The following is a 20,850-nucleotide window of genomic DNA, read 5'->3' on the forward strand; positions in this document are numbered from 1 at the left end:
ACTTTGGACAGTGGACTATGGCAAGTGTACAGTCTCTTTTCTAGTCGTAAAAGCAGTTAACAGACTGTCAGTACACATTTCTATCTTCTGGTGGCAGAAAAAGGTGTTTGTTTTTTATGCTGATTTGAGATAGACAGGAGACACTAGGACCACAACATTTGCTTGCTACTTCCATGTTGCTGTTTACTCTTGGGTGACTCTTGAGTATAGCTGACTATTCTTTGGGTTGAAAAACTGTATTGTTTTCTGACCCCTTTTCCTGTTAAGTGGTTATGGGCAGAACTTGTCCACATCATCCTGCACCAGCCTGTTGATTTGTGCTTTTGTGGCATTTACTTGGTAAAGGGCAGTTCTGAAGCATCGACTCTTTGAGGAGGCTCACAGCTGCGTATCAGGCATCTCATGCACTGAAAGTCTCTCACCATGCCAAACATCTCGAGCTTCTACTGTCTGCTTCGGTTACCAGTGCTGCCCACCAGGAAAACACTTCACTCTGAGGCCCCACAGATTGTAGGGCACCTGGAGCACGTGAGACCTGGAGAACTGGGAAGAAGTTTTTGAGAGAGCTGAAGAAACCCTTTTCTACTAATGAATGCTCTTTGGCAATTGGAATGGCTTAAATTAAATTATATCACCTTTAACAAAATGTGTAATCGCTGGGGACATCAATAAAGCTGTTTGTTTTTCCAGTTCTTTCGTAGTATCTTGAATTGAATATAGTTCAAAAAATCCAAGGATAAACCAGATTTTTTTTAATATTATGTGTTACTTTGGTCCTCTTCCAGATCAGTCCTTAGAAAGTAATTTCAAATTCTGTTACTCCTAGCGTCCGTTAATCACAATGTTTAAATTACCCGTAATTGCTTTTTATTAGGAAGCTGTGTAATTTCTTTTTCGGATAAGCCAACTGCAGTTCTTATAGTGTGTTTTTAAGACCAAGAGGCTATTTAAGAATATTGTTTTGGGAGTTACTGCTTTACTCACTGCTACACTGCAATTTGTTTCATTAGTTTTTTTCAGATGTTTTTATTCTTGACCACCTGGTAAAGCCCAATGGGATGTGGAAGCATGGGCTTTGCAACGAGAACATAAAGAGCAGCACCTGACTTGACTTATCTCAGGGTATCATTTTGCAGTTGAGTTGAGCCATTTATGACTTGTTTTAAATTACAGGTTTTTTTAAAGTCCAATCTCCTCCCCTTTGCTTGCTGATGAGAGATCCTGAGCTGCGCGTGTGGCTTGAGGCACTGTTTTGCTTGTGTAACTCATGATTTATTGAGAAGGGAGTACCCTTGAAGAGATGGACATAAACAAGGGAGGATAGCCGTGTTTGTAGTACAGAATCCTCAGTGCTTTGTGGACAGTCTTCCTGAAATCAGCAGCCTGCATTTGGAGGCGCTGGGGCACTAGCCCTTAAAAAAGAAGAAAAAGGGGAAGAGAAAAAAAAAAAAAAAGAGAGAATAAGTAAGATATTTAAGTTATAAAAAGCTCAGCTGAAGATTGGGTTTTCGGCAGGAGCAGTAAGTGGAAGTTTGTGGATTGGTGGAACAACAAGAAGCAGCTGGACTCCTGTGTGTAATTTTTGTTATGGTGGTACAGTTTATTAAGCAGAAATTTGGGGTTGCCCTGACAAAGTAGCCTGAATGAGGGTTCATTCCTGGAAGCTCTTTCCAAACCTGCATCTTCCCTTCCACTGAGTCCTTGTGTGCTTCAAGTTGTCTGAGATTGATACTGTTGGCTCACAATTTGAAGTGCTCTTTTAAATGTAGCTGATACATTTTTCGGTTTTGATCATTTTGATCAAGATATCGGTGCCCCCTTGGAAGGCTGAAGCACAAAACCCGAATTGTGGAAGAGGTGAACAGTTGCATCTAACATAAGTTGGAGCTTTTGTGTTTTCATACTCATCTTCAGATCAAGCAAGTTGTCACGCCCTGCTACAGAGGCTTCACCTCTTGGCTGCTGTGGTCAGATCCTTTTCTGGGAGAGGAGGTGAAGTTTTCCCGGAGTGCTGCAGGTTCTGCCCAGCTGTCCAAGCTGAGCGAAGTGTCGTACGGGAAGCTGGAGCTGCTTCTTGCTGTTGTGACTGGAGAAAGGAGGGTGAGAGGACAGGCTTTGAAGAAGAGAAAAATCTTTCGGGCAATGTAACTGTTACCCTGCTAAGGACGCTGTCTGAGCCAGGTAGTTGCTCAGGAGATGATGTCTGACACCCCCCAAAGTTATCAAAGGTGTTTGACTTAACACACTTTAACAATTCTGTGTGCAGGATTTAAGTAGATTTTTAAATACATTCTGGCCTGTTGTGTGTCCAAGGCAGGAGCCTAGGTTTGGCACTGAATAGCCAGTTCATTTTCAAAAGTATAAAAGCACTGACTGGGTTAATTACTTAGTATGTGTAATTATATATAAAAGCAACTGCAAATCATCACACTCTACTTGTTTCATAGTCTAGATACATTGTTGTTAACAACTGTGGTGGCATCAGCAGAGAATGAGAAAATGAATCTAGATGTCATTGTCTGACAAATTTTTGACATTGAAGACCCTGATTTCTTTTTTATTTATCTGGTAGCTTCTTTCAGATGTAGAAGAAAAGAGGAATCCACAAGTGTCATTCAAATGAAGCTTATTTATCTTAATGATTTTCTTTTAAAAAACCCCAAACTAGGCACTGGATGATCCTCATTTCTGAAGAAGTTGGTAGTGTATTAATGGGGCTTAGCTTTTAAAATACACCTGCCAAAAGAAGTGAGCCTTGCTTTTACAGAAGTTACGAAAAGAGAGTGCTGGTTCCTCTATCAGTGCTATCAAAATTAATTCCAATTTCTTCTTTGACTGGGCCTACGTTTTTATTTTAAAAAATCTGTACTTTCTATGATATAACCTCTATCTCTTAGTCAGAAGCTATACCCCAGAGGAATGGGAGAGAGCTTTTTGGCTAATGCTCAGCATAATATTAGTATATGTACCATCCAAACAAATTGTGAATTGGCCTGTAGTCTGAAATCGAAAAAAACATTGAATTACTACCCTTGAGGAACAACCAACTCAGCTGCTTATATTATAGAATGTTATTTAGAAGGAAAAGATAATTTTAGGTACGTGGCTCAGCAGTGATTTTAAAAAGGAGAGAGATGTTTGTTATGTTGCAGAGGGGGGCACGACTGCTGAGGAATCTCTCCCGTGTAGCAGGCTGCCAGTGGCAGCAGTTTGCTGGCAACATGACCAAGTGGATGAATGTGTTCAGTGATAGCCGTGTTAATTCTCAGCGCAGCACGCCGACACTTTGCAGTAGCGATTTAAGCAACATCATTAACAAACCAATGACTGCCGTGTTTTTTGTATGTTCATGAAGACGCATGGATCTTTAGCATTCTCCTCTGGAATAACAAGGCTCATCTGATGCAATTTGCTTTGAATGCTTAAGCATTCTTGAGGGATATAGCAAGTTCTGGAGTTGAGTTTTGATGCCGTAGATAACTAAAGTAAAACCTTTCTTTTTGGTCTGTTGCACTGTCAGGGTTTCAGGAATGCAGAGTTTCTCCCCTGGTGAAATAATGTAGCAGCTTAAGATTCTTCTCTTGAGATAATGTGTTGGTGTTTACTTGCTTTTGTTATTTAGGGTGTATCTTGCTTCCAAATGCAGGGATATCATTTGAGATAGTGCTTAAACTAGTTCAGAAAATACAAGATTTTGTGGCAGAGATTATTTTCTTCTGTATTCCTTACCTATTTTAGCATGTCCTTTCTTGATGTTGCTGTTTTGTCTTCCCAGATGAGTTTTCTTTTAGGGTTGTGATGTAGGACAGCATGAAGCTAAAGCCTGTGATCTTCACTGAAAGAAGTAACCCCTGACAGTGAAATGCCAGATCAAGCACCTTTGTCTTTTCTTTTTCATACTTCCCCCCCCCCCCCCCTCGGTATAAGCCTCCAAGTTTTAGTTACGTTTCCTTTCTCGGATTTTTTTGGTCTGTTCACCTGAAACATCAGGTGGAAGCAGGGATAAGGGTTGAGCTGAACAGAACTATTCTCCATCTGATGTGAGTTGATGTAAAATACTTTTGTGCATCCCCTAGTGAACTACTTTGGACTTTTTGGTGTAAGCTATGTTATAACTTAAAGGTATTAATTAGGGTTTTTCCCTTAAAGCAGAACAGGACAAACCTGGTATGGAATATGCCAGAGTACCCTCTTCAGAGCTGTGATGTGAACTTGGTCTGTGTCCAGTCTGCAGTAAACAGGACCCTGCTTCCTTCATTTAAGTGTTTATAATTTTGAAATTCCTTTCAAAAATGCTGAAATTGATTAGTTTTAAAATAGTGAGTCTCACAGTAAATTCAGTTGTAATAAACTTGGTGCCTAAGTAGAATAAAGGTGTGAATCACTTCCATGTGTGAGCTACTGTTCCAGTTCAACTAATTGTCATTGTGGGTGTCAGAATTCCCCTTCTAAGGTGACAAAATGTAACTGCAGGCCAAATGCTTCCCCTGGCAGCCAAATACAAATGGGAAACAGGCTGTTCTTAGTGGGACCTGGGAGGGAAGGAATCATTTTCTTTTGATCTAACAGTTAAGAATTATTACAAAAATCATGCTGTAGCTACATCTGCGATTTAGCTCTCTTTATGTGATTTTTATGCCTTAAAATGCCATGCCAGCTGATTCTTTCCATCCTGTGGATCTGGTATCTGTGCAGTCTCTCTACTTTCCTGTCCTTAACTATCCCTTGCTTGTGTGCATGAGAAGCTGTACGCATGCTCCATATTCAAGTGTCTTTTTAATAGGATTGAAGTTTTAGCTCTGTAGGATTGAGGCTTTAGCTCTGATTATCTAACTGCTAAACCAGGTTTTAATTGTGATAGTGGTTGCAAGGGCAGTCAAGTCCAGGTTATGAAAGATATTTTGGTTCCCTAGATGATCTGAACCTTAATGTTTTCAACTGTAAGAATGAACTGCGCTATTTACAGGAGGTACTGAATTGTTTAGTTCTTAATTTTAAAACATTATGTGTTTTTGTCCAGCCTCTTCAGGCGATAGTCACTTTCAAGCTGAAGTTGTTTTCTATCTGTAGGTTAGTATACATCCTAATATGATGATATGTCATCCTTTACAGAGGATGCAATAGACTTTAGAGCTATTACAGAATGTGTTAGAGATGCTAAGAAATAATTTTAAAAGTGCTCCTGCAATTTTAGAAACTAAGATAGATGCAAGAAATGATTTCTAATTCAATATTAACTTTTCTTTATATATCTGTGTCTCAGCAGACTTGCCCAGGACTGTGGCTTGTTTCCTAGTGTAAATTGTTCCTAGTGTTTCCTAGTTCCTTTTTGTACGTGACATAAATCTCTGTAATTGATGTTGGGAGATCAGCTTAGCCATGAACACAGAGTACTAGCCACAAGTGCAGTAATGGAAAGAGAACAGATCAGGGTGGGAAGGTAACATTTGCGGTATTACAGAGAGTTCCTTTTCACTGTTTAGTACAGACATTACAGGATTTCTGAATGTGCTCTGCTTTTTGCCTTCTGCATGATTAAGTACTTTTTGGGCCGAAGTGCACAGTAAATGGCCTGTAATGACTTGGATAGATAAATTAATCTCTAGGCAAAGATGGTAGCAGTTAATCCATTTGCTAGCAGACCATCTAAAAAATCAAATCTGAGATAATCAATTGAAGGTATATTTAAGGATAATCAAGGGAAGGTGTATTTAAGGATTAAATGTACTATTACACTAAAAGCAGAATTAAATGACCCTAAGCCTGCTACAGTAGCACTGACAATGACTAAGATAATCTAGCTAATTTTGATTTTATTTTTTTGCTAGCTTTCAGGAATAGTTACTGTGTCAGCAAACAATCTCTAGTAAAACTGTTTATGCAAATAATTAATAAAAATTCAGCTCCAGCCAAATCCATTGCATTTTGTTGAGTCACTCCCACCTCCAAAATGCATGTGTTCCAGCTGCTATCTATATAATGTATTTGAAAGTAATATTCGTTCTACTTAAAATAAAAATATGAAGCTTTAATACAAAATTTGCATTTAATTTGAATAAACATGAGGCTGTGATTCATGTGGCATTACATAATTACTAGTGAAATTCAGTGAAAAATAATCATTGGAATGTAAAGAACTCAAGTTCCCTTGCAGTAAGGCTTAAAAATTGAGTTAAAGTGGATCAATTGCTTACTCTGTTCATTATAAAACCTGTGCCCTCTGCAAAATGAACTCTGAAGCCAATGTTAATTTTATTTCAGGATTGTGCACTAATTGATTTGTTGTGTGCCAATTGATTTGCTTTGTGCTGTCAGTTTTATTTCTTAGTATGTTTATATATGTGGGTTTGGCAATACTGCCCATTAGTAGTCTTACCCATCTCGTTAAGACTGTCAACAACCTAGCTAGACTTCAGTAAGCTGGGCTGAACTCTTCTACGACGAGTATTTGTCTCAGGTTGGAATTGCTTTATCTTGCTTAGTGAAGCATCATCCAAAGTGGCTTCAGCTGTTCCATCTGGTCTTGCTAGAAAAAAAATAGGGTTTTCTGCTTGTGATGATGAATTCTAGTGATTCTTCATTTGAAAAGCCCTGAATGTGTAAACGGCTGGGATGAAAGTATTTAATTATAAAGCTTTGTCTCAGAGGAGGATTTGGAAGGAGAATATGAAAGAGGCAGGACTCCTCTACATTATAGTGTAGAGAGACCGCACAGTCGTCTTCACAGTCTGAGATGGACCAAGCGATTCATCAGGCTGAGAACAAATCTTAGAAGCTTTTCAAGTACAGTATTCCACTGGCCTCAAGAAGTTAGCTGTATAAAACGTGACAATCTTCTAGGCTTAATTTGTTTCACGTATACATTGAATGTTCTCCCACAATGATTTATAATGATTTATTTTTCTTTGGAAAGACTTGAGCCTGTCTATTTATTTATTTATTTATTTTTATTTTTTGTGTGTGTGTGGCAGCAATGAGAATGTGTATGGTGGATGGGACAAGAAATTGCAGGAAGAGTCAGGATGGTTTAATAAGCGTGTTGCCTTGAGGAAAGATTGTTAATACTGCTTGTATTAACATGTCTTCACCATTTCTCTCCTCTTACAAATATGCCAGGATGTGATATTGCACACAAGAAATAGCACTGCGAGAACTGGATTTACATATAGATTAGTATTGCAAGAGCAGATCACTGTAAAAGTTAAATTTGTAGTTGTCCATCTTTTTGTGCCCTCTTTGCGTATGCAAATGGTGTATTATTGACTAACATGGTAGTATCTTTCTGCCATAAATTTGCTTAGCTAGCATACAAAGCCACATAAAAGAGAAGAGAATTACAGCTGGCTGAATGACTTCAGTTCTGTTACTTCCTAACTTTTCAGCTGCTGGGCTTTGCAAGCAGAATCATTATGGAATCACAGAGTACTCCAGGTTGGAAGGGGCCCCTGGAGGTCCTGCAGCTCAACGCTCTGCTCCAAGGTCAGCTTGCTCAGGGTCATGTCCAGTCAAGTCTTGAACACCTCCAACAGTGGAGGTCCCACAACCTCTCTGCACAAACTCTTGCAGTTTCTCTAGGGATTTTATCAATGGGAGCAAAGGTTTGTTTGAGTATGGTGCCTTTCCTTATCAGTGTGCTGTACTGTCTGGTGGGTGACTAAAATCGCCTTCTGGGTCCCTTACCAAAAAGTGTTTGTCTTTCCCTTCTTTGTGGGAGTATGAGGCAAGTTGCTCCTAGTTCTTCAGGTTTCTCCCCAAGGGTCTCATTGTAGAGAGGATCCCTTTTAATACAGGGGGATGTCTAGCGAGTATAGCCTTCTGCCATACTTTCTTCCATGTTAGTCTCCCTCACCAACCTGCAGCTCAGTGCAGTCTTTTGTCTTTAGCTCCCCTAAAGTTATAAGCAAGTGACTTTCAGACCCCTCATGATCTCTGAAGTCCTGCCTGGCCAGTGATGGGAATTTGTCCTGCCGCACTGTGTGGTTTGTAAGCTTGTAAATCCTGAATAACTTATTTTGGATAGTGTCAGATGCTGGATTTATAGCCCACTTGCTTCTAAAAAATTTGATTCTCAAAACAAAACTGAGTATCTTTCAGGAATTTGTTCTTCACTAGTATCTGTATTGCATTAGGAATAGGTTTTGTTAAAATTGTTTATGATGTGATACTGTATTTCTTGTGGTTTTAGGTTAGCATAAAATTTACTGTTGTGATTTATGCTAGCCTTCAAGTTTTTTTTGCTTCAATTTAGGACAAGTCCGTGGGGCTTTTCTCTTTGTGCATTTTTTTGTAGTCTCATGCTGCTCTTCTTTTCTGATGATACCAGTGATGAAAAATATTTATTCCCAGTTCTTACTGAATTTATGCAATACTGCAAAGTCCTCTTGTGTTTTAGGATTTAGATTGAACACTGCTGTACTTCAGTAGCCCTCATTTCATGAAAGATGCTCAGAAGATGTGTGGACTGGTGCTGGTACTTAATCTTTTCCTGTGGAGTTTGTGCTTGAGAATTAGCTGCTTTTCAGCTACTTTTCAGAACTGACTACCTTAGGTTTATGAAAATAGAAATTTGCTAGAGGAATTGTCTTATGAAGAACATATGAACACGTAGGGAAAAAGTTGTGCAACAAATGTTATTTGGTGCGTAACAGGATTACAATGCTATAGGTAACCCAAATGAGGATCTCTGTTTAAAAGGATGCTAAGTCAGCGATTGATTCTTTATTCTTAAACATAATCACTTTCATGGTTAGTTTCTAATATTTTTTCTGAAGGCTTACACAGGCTATACTGCAATATAAACACAGATGCCCTTTGTTTCATGTTACATCCATTTTTTCCTATTCTTTCAACGACAAACCAACCCTTTTTAGTCTTCAGTCTCTTATGTTATCTCGTCCTCATCACTGCTATACTGTTATGTTTACCCCTAAATATGGTCACAGGTCAGAGTTAAACACATCTGCAGTGTAGGAAAAGGAAGCTTTCTGAGCTTGTTCTTTAAGGATGAAAAGACTTCTGTTCTCAGAGATACTACTGCAAAACATTAACAAAAAAGCATTAGTAAAGCTCTCAAAACAGCGAATATCTGGATAATGTGCTTGCCTCCAGACACCTCGCAGATTGGTTTTGGTGGGAAGGAAAAATATTGCAGACCTATTTGTCACCTAAGATACATGTTTTGTGATTATTTTCTTTGCTTGCATCATCTATATGTCAGCCTGTCTATATTTACTAAGTATTAGGATTATGATGCATTTCCACTTTGCTTGCTTGCTTCGCGGTGAAGGAAGGATCTCCTAAAGAGAGCTAGGTATTACTTGGTTCAGTAGATGACTCTGCTGTTACGCATTGTATCCAATTAATCTTGTGTGATAGACGGATTGCTCACATTGCCTCACTTTGATCCTTCCACTTGTCCCTTTCTGAACATTTTGAGATTTTCTGAACATGCAGTGCGTTTAGCATATTCAATTAAAAAAAAAGCCAAACAACAAACCACAAAATATATATAAATTATCCATACCCAAAAAATTAGATGTTCTAATCATTGCTAGTCCTATTTTGAAGTATTTTATTTTCTCTGGAGACCTGAATTACCAAACACAAATAATAAATTTGGTAAGAAATTAATTTCTGGGCACTTTGTAGACATTTTGCTGATGCTTTGACCCCACTCTCTCACGTCCCAAACCCAGATGCAGCAGTTACTTATCTATCCCGATAGATACGCCTGAATTATTTTTCTTGGTATACATAGTTTAAGGTAAGTAGAAAATCTGACTATTGTGCCATTTTTCCTTCATCTGGTTGTGTGAAGGAGAAACTAACCATCTTGCCAATTGGATCTGTATGTAGATGACAGTGGCAAAGCAAATAGAAAGTGATATTTTTGCTTGCCGTAGTGGTGTTGTGTGTCAGTTATAGTGTGCTCACTTTTTAATTGTAAAATCCTTCTCATTTGATTGTCATCCTCTGTTACTTGCTTTGATATTTTAAAAGTTATCTTAACTTTAATTTTTGTTCATCATTGTTATATCTAAGCTATAATGACTGAATGCTAGGAAAAGTGTGGCTGTGAGTTTGTGTGTTTTGGGGTTTGAGGGGTGGGTGGGTGGGTTCCCCCTTGAGGTGGTGGACTTTTTGCATATTCATACTACGCCAGAAATTTTCCCAGCAATTAAAGCAAAAGCTATTGACAAAGGCAGTAGAGGAGACAGCTCCTATGAAATATTCAGAGTAAATGAAGAAAAATCAGCTGAGCTGAGCCACCTATTTTGCTACCTTTAAGAGACCTGTTTCAGGATGAAATTGGGATGTATGGGCTGTAATAAGTTTTGCTTTCTAAATTTTCCATTTAAGCTCTGCTTTGGTTCTGAGCTCGTTAAGTCTCTTAAAAAAAAAAAAAAAAAAATCAAACCTTGAACACAGAGGAGCCTTAAGTCTCTTTGAAAGTCACCAGAACTTTGGTATCCAGGTGCCCACATTACAATGGGTGTAAGGGATGTTGGTGTGTTTGAGGTTTTATCTTTGATCTACTCTTTCTTTGCAATGATCAGTCACGGGGCTACCGGGAGCAAAGCATAAATAGGACTACTGTAAGGTGGAGGCCAGGGCTCAAGCAATGACCTGAGTTCACTCTACCACCACTTTTCCAACCCTCTTTTTTCCCTTTCTCTGCTTACATTGTGTAATGGTGTGGTGGTAAACGTTGAGAAGAATATTTTCTGTTTTATTTGAACTGTTCTTGAAAAGTAGGAAAGCTTATATAAAGAGATACAGGAGCTTGTTGGATATTAAAAAAAAAAAAGTGTCACTACCTTATAGTTAAGCTTGAAGTTGCTAATCTGTAAATGACAGTGCATTTGGAAGTTAGAGGAGAAGTGCATGGATGATGATAATGATTTCAGTCTTTACAGTGGGTTTGAAGTAAATGTGTTTGACTTTTTGTTTGTTTTGTTTCAAGATTTAGGTTGAAGTAAACTGAAATTTTCTATTTAGTTTCTATTATATTAATTTCAATTTTCTATATGGGAATTACTCCTCTCACAAGTGTTTCGTGTTTGCGTGGCAAGGTTTTGGCAGCAGGGGGGCTACAAGGGTGGCTTCTGTGAGAAGCTGCCAGAAGCTTCCCCTGTGTCTGGATAGAGCCCATGCCAGCCGGCTCCAAGACAGACCCGCCACTGGCCAAGGCTGAGCCCATCAGCAATGGCGGTAGCACCTCTGTGATAACATATTTAAGAATGGGGGAAAAAAAACCTGCGCAATTGCAGGTGGGGAGAAGAGTGAGAATATGTGAGAGGAGCAACTCTGCAGACACCAAGGTCCGTGAAGAAGGAGGGGGAGGAGGTGCTCCAGGCGCCGGAGCAGAGATTCCCCTGCAGCCTGTGATGAAGACCATGGTGAGGCAGGCTGTCCCCCTGCAGCCCATGGAGGTTAATGCTGTAGCAGATATCCACCTGCAGCCTGTGGAGGACCCCACGCTGGAGCAGGTGGATGCCCGAAGGAGGCTGTGATCCTGTGGGAAGCCTGCGCTGGAGCAGGCTCCTGGCAGGACCTGTGGAGAGAGAGGAGCCCACGCTGGAGCAGGTTTGCTGGCAGGGCTTGTGACCCCGTGGGGGACCCGTGCTGGAGCAGCCTGTTCCTGAAGGACTGCACCCCATGGAAGGTACTCATGCTGGAGCAGTTTGTGAAGAACTGCACCCTGTGGAAAGATCCCATATTGGAGAAGTTTGTGTAGGACTGTCTCCTGTGGGAGGGTCCCCATGCTGGAGCAGGGGAAGAGTGTGAGGAGTCCTCCTCCTGAGGAAGAAGGAGCAGCAGAGACGACGTGTGATGAACTGACTGCAACCCCCATTCCCCATCCCCCTGTGCCACCAGTGGGGAAGAGGTAGAGAAAATTGGGAGTGAAGTTGAGCCTGAGAAGAAGGTAGGGGGTGGGGGGAAGGTGTTTTTAAGATTTGGTTTTATTTTCTCATTACCCTACTTTGGTTTTGTTTGGTAATAAATTAAACTAATTTCCCCAAGTTGAGTCTGTTTTGCCCGTGATGGTAAGGGGTGAGTGATCTCTCCCTGTCCTTGTCTTGACCCATGAGCCTTTCGTTATATTTTCTCTCCCCTGTCCAGCTGAGGAGGGGGAGTGATAGAGCGGCTTTGGTGGCACCTGGCATCCAGCCAAGGTCAACCCATCACAACAGCATGCTAATATGCTAGTCTGTATATAAAATAGTTTAATAAGTGCAACTTACTGGACAAGCTACATTTGAGATTCAAATCACTGCTAATGAGGGATGGGTGCAGTAAGCTGGCATGTTTTTCTATCAGGTGCGTGCCACAGTTGGTAGTAAATGCAATTAAACATTTTGAAGGTATACATGCTGGAAGAAGAGAAGACAAGTGATGCATGCAAGTTAGTGCAGTTTTGTTGATTCTGATACAGTGACAAGCCTTGCAAGAAGCTAATAGCTCATTATATATTACTACTTTTGGCATATTCTTACTGTATCTACTTTACAAAGAGAATTCTAACTTGGGTATTGAGACTGGTGAAAATCTTCTGGGGCCAATTTGTCACGTTAGTGTAAATGTGCTAAAGCTCTCTGACCTTACAGAGTTATATTTAATCTTACACCCACAGAAAACCTGTTTGCAAGCTCTCAAGTTACACGAGTGCAAGTGTAAATGATGCTTGCAAACCTCTATCATGAACGAAGGGAATCTGAAAATCAAAATGAGGCCTTTGACTTTTATGTGTGCTAGTAGAACTAATTGTAATTAGATGACTCTACAGAAAATATGGCAATCCTTGCCTAGTCTGAAAATGCTAATGCTGTTTAATCTTGCTTCTGAACAAGGCCTGCAAGTAATTTATTCCATCTTTCTCTCAATGCAGAAATGTTTCATACAGTGTTACTTTTTTAGTATCTTTTGCAATTTTTTTAAATGTAGAAAGACTTGAGGACTACTTCCCTTCTCTTGCTCCTGACTATAGTCCTTTTTGTACTACATAACTTTTTCATGCCTTAATGAAAATTCTTAGAATATTTTGGTGTAATTATATGAAGAATTGCCTTATGAGTCCTATACAAGTCCTCAGCGTGTCCCTGTCAGGATACATGTGGTCTCTGCTTATTACTATGATGGAGAAAAGGCTGAGTTACGCAATGCCTTCTTTGCCTCTGTCTTTACTGGTGACATCAGCCTTCAGGAATCCCAGGCCTCTGAGATGAGAGGGAAAGTCTGGGGGAAGATTTACCCTTGGTGGAGTAGGAACAAGTTAGGCAGCACTTAAGCTGCACATACATAATTCCATAGGGCCTGGTGGGATGCACCTGTGAGCATGGAAGGAGTTGGCCAATCTCATTGCAAGACCACCATCTACTGTCTTTAAAGGGTCATGGTGTTTGGGAGAGGTTCATGAAGACTGGAAGAAAGCAAATGTCACTCCTATCTTCAAGAAGGGCAAGAAGGAACACCTGGTGATGTTCTGGTAACATCTGGGGAGCTGCAGGTTGGTCAGCCTCTCCTTGATCCCTGGGAAGGTGATGGAGCAACTAACCCTGGAAAGCATTTCCAAACACGTGAAGGACAAGAAGTTGATTAGGAGTAGCCAGCATGGATTTACAAAGGGGAAATCATGCTTAACCAACGTGATAGCCGGCTACAATGAAGTGACTAGCTTGGTGCATGTGGGGAGAGCAGTGTATGTTCTTTGCTTTGACCTTGGTAAGATTTTTTGACCCTGTCTTCCGTAACATCCTCATAAACAAGCTGACAGAGTATGGATTAGATAAGTGGGCAGTGAGGTAGATTAGAAACTGTCTGAATGGCCAGGCTCAGAGGGTTGTGATCAGTAATACAAGGTCCAGTCAGAGGCCAGTCACTAGTGGCGTAGCCCAGGGGTCAATACTGTTCAACATCTTTATTAATGATCTGGAAAATGGGGCAGAGTGCACCCTCAGCAAGTTTGTAGATGATAAAAAAAAAAAAATGGGAGGAGTGGCTGATGAGCCAGAGGGTTGTGCTGCTGTGGAGAGGGACACTGACAAGCTGGACAGAGAGGAATCTCATCAGGTTCCGCCAGGAGAAGTTTAGATTGGATATTAGGAAAATTTTTTTTCACCAAGAGGGTTGTCAGGCATTGGAACAGGCTGCCCAAGGAAGTGGTTGAGTCCCCATCCCTGGAGGTATTTAAAAGACGGGTAGATGTGGTGCTTAGGGACATGGTTTAGTGGTGGACTTGGCAGTGATAGGTTAACAGTTGGACTTGATGGTCTTAAAGGTCTTTTCCAACCTAAATGATTCTATGATTCTAAGTTCAACACAGGGAAATGCAAAGTCCTGCATCCAGGGATATCTGAGGGTATGCCCCTGCACCAGTACAGGCTTGGGGCCAGCTGGCTGGAAAGCAACTTTTGCAGAGAAGACCTTGGGGTCCTGGTTGACAACAAGCCAACCATGAGCCAGCAATGCACCCTCATGGCAAAGGCGGCCGACAGCATCCTGGGCTGCATTAGGAAAAGCACTGCCAGCAGGTGGAAGGAGGTGATCCTTCCCCTCTACTTGACACCGGTGAGGCCACATCTGCAGTGTTGTGTGCAGTTCTGGGCTCCCCAGTGCAAGAGAGCCATGGCCTTACTGGAGTGAGTCCAGCACAGGTCCCCAAAGATGATGTGTCCTTCATGTGAGGAGAGGCAGAGAGAGCTGGAACTGTTCAGCCTGGAGAAGAGAAGGCTTGGGGGGATCTTATGAATGTATATAAATACCTGATGGGAGGGAGTGAAGAACAGGGAGCCAGATTCTTCACAGTAGAGCCCAGTGACAGGACAAGAGGCAGTGGGCATATGAAGTCAATCAGAACATCAGAAAACACTTTTTTGCTGTGAAGATAGTCAAACACTGACACAGGTGACCCAGAGAGGTTGTGGAGTCTGCATCCTTGGAGATATTCAAAACCTAGCTGGACTCAGTCCTCGGCAACTAGTTCTAGGTGTCCCTGCTTGAGCAGGGTGTGGGACAAGATGATCTCAAGAGGTCCATTCTAACCTAAATGGTGCTGTGATGCTGTATGTTCCTTTCTCTCCCCTGCCCCCAACAAATTAACAAGATGAGATCCACGTTGTGCTTGACAGTACTGTTGCATGATGTGGCTTGTGAAGTATGTTGGAAGACCAAGCTCTGAGCCTTATAACTGAACTAGTTAAATTTGCAAAATTAACTTGTGGAAGAGGCTTTGGAAGAGCAGAGGCAGGTTTGCCCTTTGACAGAAACATAGCTTTTAACACTCTGATTCTATCCCGGGCTTGTCAAAGCGTCTTTTTCCTGAAGACATTTTTTTAAAATACAGAATGTTTCCTTCAGAAACAATTTCTTTCCCTTACAGGTTTCACCTGTTAAAAAAAGAATCAGCATGTTTTCTGATGAAGGCTGCTGGCTAGAATATCCGTTTCGTATCCCAGCAGATGACCTCTCTAAATTAATCAATCCCAGTTCTAATGAAGTGACCTGTTTAAAATAGATATCTGCCAGTGTGTGTTTTCGTATCTTTGGCCTTTAAACTTTGAAGTGAATCCATTCATGGGGTTTCTAGAAATGATTTGTTGTTTCCCATTCAGATTTTTCTGAGAAATCATGGTGCATCAGCCCAGTGTTGGAAACTAATTTTGATCAAAATGATTTTAAATATAAGCCTCTTTTTGGTGCTTGTTTGTAACTGGTTCAGTATTTGATTCTCAGGGTTAGCACCTAAGCCTAGCTGTGCTGTTCGTTCCCAGGCTGAGCTGCGCGCAGCTCAATAGGTTTTACATTATGCTCTGACCACGCAGGAATGGAGCAAATCACTGCTTTCCTACTTCAGCTTTGCAGTTATATTTTGGGGGGAGGGGAACGTATGTAATTCAGAAAAGCTGCCATTAAAGGATAATCACTCAACATAATCTTCTGCGTGCTACTGCATGCTTATGCATCGGTTACTACTAAACCACATACTATTTCTGTTGAAAGAAAAAGAATTAAAAACCTGGTTGGACTTTATGACCCTTTAAAGATACAGTAGCTTTGTATTTTGTGGCTCTATGTCCACACGCCCTATGTTGTGCTTACCTGGTTGTGTTTTTAAAGAAAATACGCATTACTTAAAAAGAAATGTCTATTTTCTGTGCTCTTAAAAAGTAACTCAGTAATTACGTAGAACAACTAATGAGAAGAGAGGAAAATACAGAAAGGATATTGCTTACTGAAGATGACTCCTGTTCAGTTCCTGTGACATAAATTGTAAACTGCTACTTAAGTTCTTATTTTCTTGGAAAGTGAGAAGAGGTGCAGACAACTGATGTCATTCTACATGCTCTGAAAGTCACTAGTATGTTGATAACTCTAATAGTAGAGTTGGGGGATTTTTGGTGCCCTTGCACATGCTCTTAAAATATGGGATAGTTAAGATAATTAAAATTATACTCCTTATTGCGGAATGGTCATTAAACATGCTTGATCCTAATGTTACATTGTACTTATCCTCCCTGATGAGCAGAAAGTCTTTCATTTAAACCAATGCAAACACTACTTTCCTGAGCACCTGAACTGTGTATAGGGTTGCTTGCCCTCACCATGCACGTTTTGTAAAGTAGCAATGAGAGGCAGTTGCTATTTTGTTAGCGACACTTTGAAAGGCATTGAAAAACCTAATACCTATTTTAGCAGGAAAGAAAAAAGGATTTCTGTCCGTGGCTGAATGTGCAGTCTTCAGGGGAAAAAGAAAATTCTTCATATATGATTTAGCCCATGAACTTGTCGACGTGTCATTTGTTTATTTTCTGATGCTGTTAACTAAAGGTTACGGAGCTGTTACATGTTCACTTGAACGCTTGTTACCTGCTAGCATGTTCTCCCTCTCTCCCTCTCTCCCTCTCTCCCTCTCTCCCTCTCTCCCTCTCTCCCTCTCTCCCTCTCTCCCTCTCTCCCTCTCTCCCTCTCTCCCTCTCTCCCTCTCTCCCTCTCTCCCTCTCTCCCTCTCTCCCTCTCTCCCTCTCTCCCTCTCTCCCTCTCTCCCTCTCTCCCTCTCTCCCTCTCTCCCTCTCTCCCTCTCTCCCTCTCACACTCCTGCACACTTAGGCACACACTCGTGCCCCCTCCCTCCTGCCCCCAGCCCACCAGGATATCCTTTGGGAAACAGCAGCACCATTTCCCAGTCGGAGCTGTGTGCAGTTAAGCTGACTGATCTCAGTGCCATGTGACTAGAAACGCAAGGAGCAGATTGACATCGGATGCACACCCTCCAACTCGTTGGATAGCCAAAAAAAAAGGAAAAAAAAAGAGCGGGGGTGGGAGCGAGGAGGGGAGGTTCCCTTGCTTTTTTTCTAGCGCTATTAATTCCTGCTGGAGCTTGTTTGCCGCGAGCTCGGTTCATGGCAGTAACAGAAGCGGCAGTGCTTATTCGGTAGCTCAGTGCTCTCAATGAGGTCAAGCTGGATCAAAGGGAAACCTCCTGTGGAAGCATCTACTGTAAGTTCTGATACTGCTTTTTCCACGCTCCTTCCAAATGAATCGTAGCCTGCACAACTGAGCCAGGCTTCAGTGCTTTATGTCTCCCCAGCTGATAATTTTGTATGAGGTTGTCAGGTTTTATGTTAATTGAAGTTGTCAGTAAGGTGTCAGTTGGATAATAATGCTGTGCATTTTGGGAGGGAAAGGGCTTATTGTTCTACCCTTTTATATTCTGAGGAAGTGGGAAGAAGAAAATGTGGATTTGTCCTTTTGAAAAGCTCTAAGCTGTTCAGGTTACAGCTCACCAGATTCTGTTTTACATAATTACATATTCTACTTTCTAAATAAAGTAATTGTAAAGTGTCTTTCAAATGTCCTTGGATTTCACCAAATAACTATTCTTTTGGGAGTAGTTACCTAAACATTTATTTAATTAAAAAAAAAAAAAAAAAGAGAAAAAGGAAAAAAGAGAGAAAAAGAAAACACTTTATTCAAATCTTGGAAACATCTGTAGTAACTAAATTTAAGAGACACTCTCCTAATACAAGCTGCTGTTCACCTGAGGGGTCTCTAATGTGATCATTCAGAAATATTTCTTTGAAACCTAATTCTGAATATCAGCTGGCTTTAATGAAACTTCTCAGTTGCAAGGACTTTCACAGTGAGATGAAAAATCTCTCATTTTACATAATGAACTAGCAGTTTCTGCAAAAATCCTACTTAGCATGAAGGAATGCTAACTTTTGCAGGTAGTGCTGTCTCATTTACAGCATGGAAACTTTGGGGAATAATGAAATACTGGACCATAAATGTTTCAGCTATATATCCTAACTTTTTCTTTAAAGTACAAAAATCTTACCTGAATATATATCTGGAAGGCTTGCAGAGTGGTTTCAATGGACTGAACAAAGTAACTACCACTTGTTTGCATTATCGTTAGTTATATCTTGTAAACCCTGAGGGGAAATAAAGAATCACAAATCATCATTCCTTTCTGTTGTAAAGTTCCTCTTGAAAGGGGATGGCATAATGTCTCTCTCCTGATCTTCAGCTAGTATGTCTGGAAACCGGGCAGTATTGGCATTATTGTGCTGCGAAGCAGCAAAATGTTGCAAGTGTCATAAAGATTCATGGCATTCCCTTACCCCCCCAAAATCTAATGTCTTTGTTGTTTGTTTGTTTGTTTGTTTGTTTGTTTTTTTCCAAAGGTGTGTACTTAAAAAGACGACTATAATTGATCTCCTTCGGTTAACAGTTCTGACTTTCTTAGATACGTAACTTGGAAGTTGGATAGAGGGAAGGAGAAATATAGTGTGAAATCAGGTCACGCAACATCTAGGTGTGAAGTATGAATATTTGCTGGAGAGATTTATGAAGCAAACTCTTAAAGACTCATTTTTCAACTGTGTACTTCTATTTAATAAATAGAAGATCTGTTAATTTAATATGCTGTGATTTTTGTCTGGCAGCACTGCAATATAAATATGAGAAGATAATGTGTAAATTAGCATCTGATACTCACCACTCTTGTCCTGAGGATAGGATCAAAATGCTCTATGAACCCATCACTGCATTTTTTTATTTTAGATTTGTATCTTTTCTTGGTTTTAACAGAGGCTGTCTTTGGTTGCGTTGAGACAGCTCCGTTTTTAAAAATACATAGTGAAAAAGACACTATCTTTTTGCACAGATGGTTATGTTTCTTTTCATTTCAGCATTCAGCTTCTGAGTTGATCCTAGTTGAAGATGAAATGACAGATACTGAAGATAATGAAGAGGAGGATTTAGGAGTCATGGATGATCAACGTAGTGTAATTCTCCATCTCATCTCTCAGCTCAAACTTGGCATGGACCTTACCAGGGTATGGACATTGTATCTCCTCTACAATTGATCATTCTTTTTTCTTCTTCTCGTCCTTCTGTGTATGTGAGCGTGTGTCCCCACATGCACGTGTGTGATTCCTGTGAGCATGTTTTGCCCTCATGGACAGTGAAGTTTGCGTTTTCATAAAGGTGTGGTCCCAGAGAGCCATGGAGTGCTGTCTCCTGCTAGGCAGGCTTTCACATGAAGTGACCACATCAGATATATTAGAGGTGGAGGGGACAGGGTCAGGGGGAAGGGAGAGAGAAAAGAAGAAGAAAATAAACCTCCAAAATGCTTAATTTTTTTTTATAAGTCTTAATAAGTCTTTCAGAGCAACCATATGTTGTGTATGTATCCCACATGTATGTTAAGTCAGGGTGCACTGAGCGTTTGAGGAACTGTAATGTCAGTTTTAATGGATGAAGGAGATAAGTTACTGCTTTGTGGATTGGATTCCATTTAATTACTTGGCAACTTAAAAAAAAAAAAAAAAAAAAAAAAACAACAACAAACCAAAACAAAAAACAAACCAACACGATGGTAAAGAAATTAGTCTTCAATGTATCACTGTTCTTGTCTGTACTAAGCAGCTCACCAGTTTAACCTTCTATGCATCCTTCTGGTCCTGGATCCAGTGTTGTTATGAGTTTATCCATACTGATATGATCAGAGAAGTTATGGCATCTGGGAAATTTCCCATAAGTCCTTAGAGTTTTGGAAATGTGGTAGATGTTCTGGGAGCAGGGAATGCCTCTTTTTGAATAGTCCTACATTCCAGTGAAACCTTCTCATGGGACTTAATAATCAAGTGGATTTTTGTAAAGATACGGAATACCCTTTCCTTCCACAAAGGTTTTCTCCTTTAAAAAAAAAAAAAAAAAAAGGCAAATAAAATCCCTATAACCCACTTCCACAACTAAGAAGAGCTCAGTCTGACTAACTCCCTCCACAAATAGAAAAAAAGTTTGGAATGACCAGAGAATTACCCTTGTGCATGAAGCAGCTATGCAGGAGACTCTTCTCATGGGCATTTTGATATTCTGAAGAGTTCATCTGCTTTCCTTTTGATCTTACATACTAATCAAAATCTATTTTTACTATCACTTTCTTACAAAATAAGGCTTTCTCAATATAGTCTCTTCTGCTTCCTCGGGAACAATTGACAGTATTTAAAGATACCTACATTTTTTAAGACTGAGCAATCCCGTGATCTGTTGCTAAGTATAACTCTTGAATAGCTGCACGGAAATGCTTTGTTCTAAATAGAACAAGTTTCATCATTTCATTTGTGAATAATTTATACCTGTCAGTTCTTAGTATGTCTGGGGTTATGTACAGTTCATTTTTTGGTTTTGTCTTTCTTAAATTCCTCAATTTTTCATAGCTCTTCCTCTTTTCTATGTTGGTTTGCTGAGGCTGTCTCAGTCCATAATGTTTAAACTAGACTAAGATTCCTTATCTGTTGTTCTTGTGTCTTCAAAACATTTTGTCTTTGGTGATGAACAAGA

The 20,850-nt window shown here is 40.4% G+C and overlaps 1 protein-coding gene across 2 annotated transcripts in view; it reads left to right on the top strand.

The window, feature by feature from the left end:
* OSBPL10 (oxysterol binding protein like 10) overlaps positions 1–20,850 on the top strand; it is a 122,558-nt gene that overhangs the window by 79,944 nt on the left and 21,764 nt on the right. For both annotated transcript variants that reach the window (XM_082326072.1, XM_082326073.1), the window contains exon 7: positions 19,194–19,340. In XM_082326072.1, coding sequence (XP_082182198.1) covers positions 19,194–19,340 — 147 coding nt within the window. The remainder of the gene's footprint in view (positions 1–19,193; positions 19,341–20,850) is intronic.

This window comes from Platalea leucorodia (assembly GCF_965183815.1).
Source record: "Platalea leucorodia genome assembly, chromosome: 1".
Lineage (NCBI taxonomy): Eukaryota > Metazoa > Chordata > Aves > Pelecaniformes > Threskiornithidae > Platalea > Platalea leucorodia.